This window comes from Belonocnema kinseyi, chromosome 7 (assembly GCF_010883055.1).
Source record: "Belonocnema kinseyi isolate 2016_QV_RU_SX_M_011 chromosome 7, B_treatae_v1, whole genome shotgun sequence".
Lineage (NCBI taxonomy): Eukaryota > Metazoa > Arthropoda > Insecta > Hymenoptera > Cynipidae > Belonocnema > Belonocnema kinseyi.
In genome coordinates, this window is record NC_046663.1 from 46,775,531 (window position 1) to 46,783,124 (window position 7,594).

Genomic DNA, 7,594 nt, shown 5'->3' on the forward strand with positions numbered 1-7,594 from the left:
AAATAACTTAAACTTTTAACTTGTTTTTTCAATAACCTAGAAACTTTTATGAATAATTTGTATTAGAAAGAGCTATTTTTCATTTATCCGGTTCAAACTTTCGCTTGCGTAAGATCAGAGCAAACAGAAAAATCAATAACTGCTTATAAACTCATCGATATCACGTCTTAATTGGTAAACAGTGGACAAGCAACGAAAATGTCGGTACTTTGTTCTGTGAAGCTTATCGGTAAAGTTGAAAACAATTTTTTCACTTCTTATTGTAAGTACGAGGGTGTTAATAATTCTTTTAGTTAAATCAGGATTAATATTTTCTTATAACGGGGGGCTCCGCCCCCGAACCTGGTCGGGGCTTCGCCCCCTGCACCCACCACCAGGGTTTCACTCTGGATCCTCCCCCCACCTTCTCCCACTTGATCCGCAATATACTATTTAATTACTCTCCAGCGTGTCATTCTAACCTCTATCTATCATTACCTACGTATTTACAAACAATAACATCTTTGATGAGACGCAAAGAAGTTTCAGGCATCTCAAGTCAAATTTTCGATATATTTTTTATGAAAAATTGTATGCGCAACAAGGGGCGAAAGGCGTCAATTGTACGAGTGCGAAGTTAGCTGCCCGAGCGAAGCGAGGGTAGATATCACACGAGTGAAAGTGCTGTCTCGCCCCGAGTTGAATACCTACAAGAGGGTTGGGAGAGAATAAACAAAAAATTACAAAACCTTTTACAGATAGAAATTACATAATACGAAATAGAACGAAACATAGACAAAGAAACAATAGAAGACTTGGACAGAGAACTTAGGGAATTGACACAAAGTTCAGGAATATACCCGAACGCCTGGGGGAGGAGGGGGGGCGTAAGAGAATTGTTACCTAACACTCGGGTTCGGTGCGGCCCTGCAACTAAGAGTAGCAGGATCGCGAACGATGAGGGACAGGTTTCCCCGAGGCGAACCGAGTCGGCGAGCGATAGCGCGCCTAAGAGTCAGTCTCGCTCTGCTTGTTCACTCGAACTATTCTTTTTTGCGACGCTTTACCAACGCGAGTGCCAAAACTGTGGATAAGGATTTCTGCGACGCCAGTCCAACCGTCCACCATCGAGCCGCGGATTGCTGAGCCGCCCACGCCGCGGGCCTACCGTACCTATTGTATCCAACAGCAGCTTTTCCCCCTAGCCGCGCCACGAGATTAGGGGCCGACATGTAAGTGGCATTAAAATTACTGTTGCCTTTTTTTGTACTTGATGAGTTTCATTGTGCCTACACCCGATTCTCGGCTTTCCAATTCCCCCATCCACCCCCTTCGATAGGAGAAAGATAGAGATAGAATATAATGCATATATGAGTGTAGGAGTGAGAGAGACAGAATATATACTGTATATATAAAGCTTAATGTAGCAGATATTAGTCTACATATTACAGTCTGAAGTGATTCGAATAAAAATAATCTTTTGTAATATATATTAGATATAATGAAAATTGAATATATGTAAAAAATTATAAAAAGGAATCGAAAAAACTGTACAATTGTTTGTATAAAATGAAAGTTATTGCAAAATAAAAATATATGAATCTAAATTGTTATTTTTTATTGAATACAATCCTGAAAATCATATTTTTAAGTGCATTTATTTAAATAAGAAAATCATTTGCTTAAATTCAAACTGAAAAAAAGTTAAATGCAGAGCAATTTTCTTCAACTGATTTAGCTATCGGATGCAACCTGATCCAGCAGACGTAATCTCTCAATGCCGAGGACGACGTTTCTTGAAGCCACAATGCCAACGATGTTCAATGACCTACTCATTCGCATATCTAATATTCGCACTTATTATTATAAGGACAAGGAACTCTGTGAAAAAACACGAACAAGTTTCTTTTCATTTGCTTTTTTATTTTATTTTTAAAAAATCAGTACATTATATATATGTACTTAAAAAACTAAGTAGAATACATATATATGAAACAATGATTTCTTATCTCTATAAATCAAAATAATAATCAGTATATAAGTACTGTTCTAGAATCATCCAGTATTCCAATAAAATTACATTTTCAATTGAGTATTTAGAGCATTTTTCATACATATGATTCGTACACATAATATCTTTAAGTTCATACATCTCACGCGATTTCTGCAGCGAAGGATATTTCAGATCAAGCAGGTCAACAATTTCGCATGACATTTCTATAAATTGTTTTAAGCAATTCTTTTTTCTAATTCTTTTACATAAATTGTTGTTGCATCTTCTAAAGTGTCCTCGAATTTTACAGGTACTAAAGAATACGGTAAATCACCAGCATTTCAAGGTATTCCATGATGATTGTGCTCTGTCCAAAGGTTGATAGACTTTTATTTTGGTGGAACGTTCTTCCACTCGCAGGGTGATTGAAAGCGAAAAGAATCAGGTTTTTTGCTTGTGTCATCGAAGAGTGGTAAAATAGCCAATTCTTTCAATACAAAATTTATTTTCGGGCAACTTGAAGCCCTGCATATCCACCAAGTACTGCATCTTGAATGCAACTAAACTATTTCTTACTGGTTACAGCATTTTTATACCAACTTTTTTACCACCCCACTTATTGGTTTATATTCAACTATACGATGGTGCAAAATTAAGCACGATGTTTGAGGCGGAAAATTTTCACTAGTTTGAAATTCCAAAGAATAGCACTGATCATTTAAAAGTAGTTTTACATTAGTCAAATTGCAATGATCAAACTTGCTACAATTTCTAGTAGTAGTATTTTTTCTGTTTGTCTGAAATCCTAGTATAACAAATCTCGGCTTTTCCAATTGTGTTGAGGTTTTTAAAGTTCAAATATGCTTTGAAGTCGCTGGAACTAAGGGATATTCATATAGTTCCCAAATTCGAAAACTTGTTGGACTTTGTGCTCTTATCAAAATGAGTTCATGTTTAGCATTAACAATGATTTTGTGATGATCTTCAGCAAAACCAAATATCATGCTAAGAGGTGTGGCTACATCAAAGTAGCCCGTGACGTTTGTTAGTAAATGATTGTTATTATTTACATCCAGCCAACCAGTATTCTGTATGTAACTTGATTGTCCTGCATTTAGACTCAGACAAACATTTTTATTTCTATCAATTTCTATTGCATTGCATTCATATCTTGCTTCTTCAAGCAAATGACGGATGGCATTAGAAACTAAAGATGTGTTTGTCACTTGTGCTTCATCAGTTTTTACGATTCTTCCATGTACGTGAAGTCAACTTTTGCTCGGCGGGAGACACTGGTCCTGCTTTTGAACGACGATCCGAATTTCATCACTGTTGTTGAAGGTCGATGAGGCATAAGGCTGATGCGCATGAATTTCACAGTGTGCAATTGACTCATCAAAGATGATTGGTGCTTGAATATTTAAAATGTCCCCTTCGATGACAAATAATCAATCCCTGATAGACAAATTGACAGATGCAGGTGCAAAAAATCTTATATCTCTTTATTCTCTTCTTCTTTTTCTGAGCTTCAGGCGTAGACTTTTTAGGAAGAGGGAGCTTTGAGGTGTTAACCCTTTGACTGCTCTTTATCGACTAAATGTCCGTCTTGATCAGTTATACGGAGCTCTATAAGATCTATTGTGTGCACGGCGACTGGTAAGTAAATGGCATGAGATGGCACTTCCACTATCTTATATTCTAGTCTGCGTGGAGAAAACCCCAAAAAATGACCGATGGAATCTTTAGGTTAGAAATTTATATTGTGACTGCATTATATTTAACTTTTTAAAGTATTATTGTTTGGCTTAATATGAATTTCAATACCCTTGTTTGTCAAAGTATTCTGTAGATAGCGCTTTATGTCACTTATTTCATAACTTCCTGTAGGTATTTCTATTACTTCGTCGACCACATAAGATTTATTTTGGCCAATGTCTACATTGGGCATCGAATTGAAGGTTAAAAACTCAACGAGTCCAAGCGTGTAATTTTTATGAGGAGACAACTCAATGGGAGGAAAATAGTGCGTTTCCAGGATTGAAGAAGCTCCCGATAATGTTAGCGTCAATGAATCATCCATGATGACAGCTAGCGTTCAAATGACTTTATATTGAAAATTTCAGCACTTATATAGGTTAAACGTACTTTTAGATTTTAATTTATTGCATAGAAATGTCAAACACACCAATGTGTTCCTGATTCTTTTTTATCATCAGGATTAACAATACCACATTTATATTTACGTGACCCACCCTTTGTCAATATATTTCACATAAGAACACCTCCAAAATGTGGAATTTTCAAAGATTTTGCAAATTTCATTAAATCTGCATCAGTCAAGGCTCGATGAGGGAGCTTTACTAATCCTTGTCTATATGGCTTCCATTGTCTCATTATGTCGTTTACTCTCTGAAAGTTGTTGTTTTGCCGCATTTGCATCATTCACAGCTTTAGCTATTCCAGCAGTTCCACCAGCTAGTGCTCCAGCAGCACTAGATCTGTAAAAACGGGTATGAGAAAGGGTTAAAAAATCCTCCTACTTTGGCCGGTACAGGCAGAATACGAAGTTTATTCACATTTCTTCTTCCATCAGCCTTCATTACAGCTGCGCGTGCGCCTCTGAGCTGCAGATTTAATGGCAGTTTGCGCATCATTGCTTGAAATCGTAGACTTTTTCGGTGCAGCGAAAATTTTTCTCAGTGAAGTGGTAGGTCTTCTGTTCTTGTTGAGACCCATCCTGTAGCCAAGACACATTTCCAAGCTTTTTCAGCTAGTATACTGTCAGCTGAGTTTCTAGCCTCTATATTTTCTCTATTTGTGAGTAGGCTATATCGTGCTCTTTGCAAGCAGCGTCCAGTGGATTGATTCCCGGATCACCTCGTGCTAATCGTTTAGTTAGTTTCGTACCTGGTCCACAGCCTTGGTAACCAGGCAAGTGCATTTCAAACGGCAAATTGTTGATGATTTTGTTGAGCAAGCCTCTCCCACGTCTTACCTATTTCACGGTTCGTTTACGACTAAATGTTTTGTCTCTGTTAACGATCACATCTATGCAAGGGATACTTTCAGACTGAAGGGTCAACCTATATAAACAGGATATTTATAGGTGTTCCAGTCAGTATTTTTCAAGATGCAGTTTGAAGCACAACCTGTGAAACTGCCTATTCAGAATTTTGATTCGCTTGTTCAAGACGAGAAAAACGACATGGACATTTGCTATCAAGCAGTGCATGAGCTATATTTTGTGGACCTTCCAACTGTGGAAAGACAAATGCTTTGCTGGCTATACTGATACACCCAAATGGCTTTAGATTTGAAAATATTTACATCTACTCAAAATCTCTAAATAAATCAAAGTATGTATTTTTGGAAAAAGTCCTTCAATCAGTATATGGCGTTGAGTACTATCCTTTCAATGAGCATAAAGAGGTTATAATGCCAAGTGAAGCGAAACCCAACTAAGTAATTGTATTTGATGATGTGGATTGTGAGAAATAAGATAATATAACAGCATTCTTTTCTATGGGCAGACACAAGGATGTCGACTGTTTTTACTTTAGTCAGGCAATTGCTCATATTCCTAAACATCTTGTACGCCGCAATGTTAATTTACTTGTGTTACTGAAGCAAGATGAAATGAATCTAAAGCCCATTTATGATGGTCATGTAAATTTAAATTTAAATTTAAATTTAAAAAATTTTTTAAATCTGTGTTTAACATGCTGGAACGTATGGATTAACACGTATGGATTCGTTGTAACTGATAAGGATAGGAATCTTAACAAGGGTAGATATAGGAAAGGTTTTGATTGTTTCATAAATCTGAAAAAGTAACATACACATGTGTAATGATCAATATAAAAACAGTCACATCTTAGACGCTGATGCATCAACATGTCTTCGCGTAAGGAGAATTTTCAAAAGCAAAAGAATATCTTCCAACAAATTGCTAAAGCTACTGATTCAATTCGACGAAAACATAGGTTATTAAAGTTGGACAAAGAAACAGTTGAGCGCACATTAAGTGACACTTTTAAACCCATTGTTTATCCACTCGAGAAAATTTTTGGCGGTTTTAAGAATATGAAAAATGTTGAAACAATTAGAAGGAAAGAAGAAGCAAAGAATAAAGCTGAAGAAAGTATTGATGAGGACGATGATTCGTCATATAAATCAATTAATAACGATGAGGAGAAGCAGACGAGACTTTAAATCACAGTAATTTGGAGACATCAACTGCTAGTGATGCGGAAAACAACTTAGAAACACCTACATCATCATCGATTGATGATGATGCAAACAAGTATCTCATATTATTAGGCGAATGAAGTAGAGGACTTGATAATGTGTGTCGAGTAAGAAAATTAACGAAATATAGATTAATGATTGGAGATTCTCAGATAGGTTTCAGTCAAAACTATATTCATGTGGGTAATTTGAACTTTACCAAAAGTAAAGGCTTGCTTGAACTTTTATTTAAGAAGGTACCTCAAGAGGCCTCTATAACGCTCAGTGATCTTGAAAATTATAGACAAATTGTTATTGCAACAAACGCATATAAAAACATTATAATTCGGATGGAGAAATTCGTGACAGTAAGGCCTTTATATATGAAAACTTAATAATGAAATTAATTCCTCCATCTCCAACAAAGAATGCAAATAGACGAAGTAAAGACCGGAAATCATTATCAGGTGAAGGTATGATACCACAATATATGATTGCTAGAGAGAAAAGTCTAATGGATTACATTTACTAGGATGATCTGAAGCTCAAGAACTGTATGATGCTGTGAATCTGAATATGGTGCAATATATGATACAGTGTGAACTGCAGAATATATATGATGTTGTAGCTTCTTTGCGAACTTAAGTAGTCAATAATGCAATGATGATTGAAACTTTGAAAAATTCCACATAAACTTTTCAAAAATGCGAAAATTGATGTTGAATCAATTAAAGAACTGGTATATCGAAATTCCGAGCTCATTAATCAATTAGACACTAGGCTGAAAGCACTCAAAAATGGACGCTAAGAAGCTGCAATTGGTGAAGGAGCTGCACAAGCCAGCTAGACGAAATTACCAACGTCGACATTTCGATATTTGTGGCATTAATGAGACCTGGCAAGCTGATCTTGTTGAAATGCAACCATACGAGAGAGAAAACATAGGATACAAGTACATCTTAACTGTAATTGACATATTTTCAAAATTTGCCTGGGCGGTTACCGTTAAATCCAAGAAGGATGAAGATGTAGCTCCAGCCATGGATTGATAGAGGAAAAGAATTTTACAATTCGCATTGTAAAAATCTTATGAAGCGATACAAGATAAATTTGTACTCGGAGTTCCGGTCGGACAGTAAAGCGGTCAACACGCGTTGTGATAGCTCCAGAAAATACGACGAATTTAGTTGGCTCAAGCATCCACTCGGGGATAAGTCTGCAGGATTTGAAATCGGAGGCTACTAGTGAACTAGTGAAAGTGTTTTTTATAGAGTGTGGCGGGGTGTTCACCCCCAAATGTATCAAAAAGTTGACTTTCGATGCCCCCGTAGCGGGTCGAAAGTTGTGTTTTTAACCCTAGACTAGAAAGTCGAAACAGGCGACTGCGAAAGTCAC

At 36.6% G+C, this 7,594-nt stretch overlaps 1 protein-coding gene across 1 annotated transcript in view; it reads right to left on the minus strand.

The window, feature by feature from the left end:
• The window catches only part of LOC117176436 (stress response protein NST1-like), a 2,826-nt gene extending 1,615 nt beyond the window's left edge, over positions 1-1,211 (minus strand). The window contains exon 1 of the mRNA XM_033366675.1: positions 1,047-1,211. Coding sequence (XP_033222566.1) covers positions 1,047-1,211 — 165 coding nt within the window. The remainder of the gene's footprint in view (positions 1-1,046) is intronic.
• Positions 1,212-7,594: the final 6,383 nt, after the last annotated feature.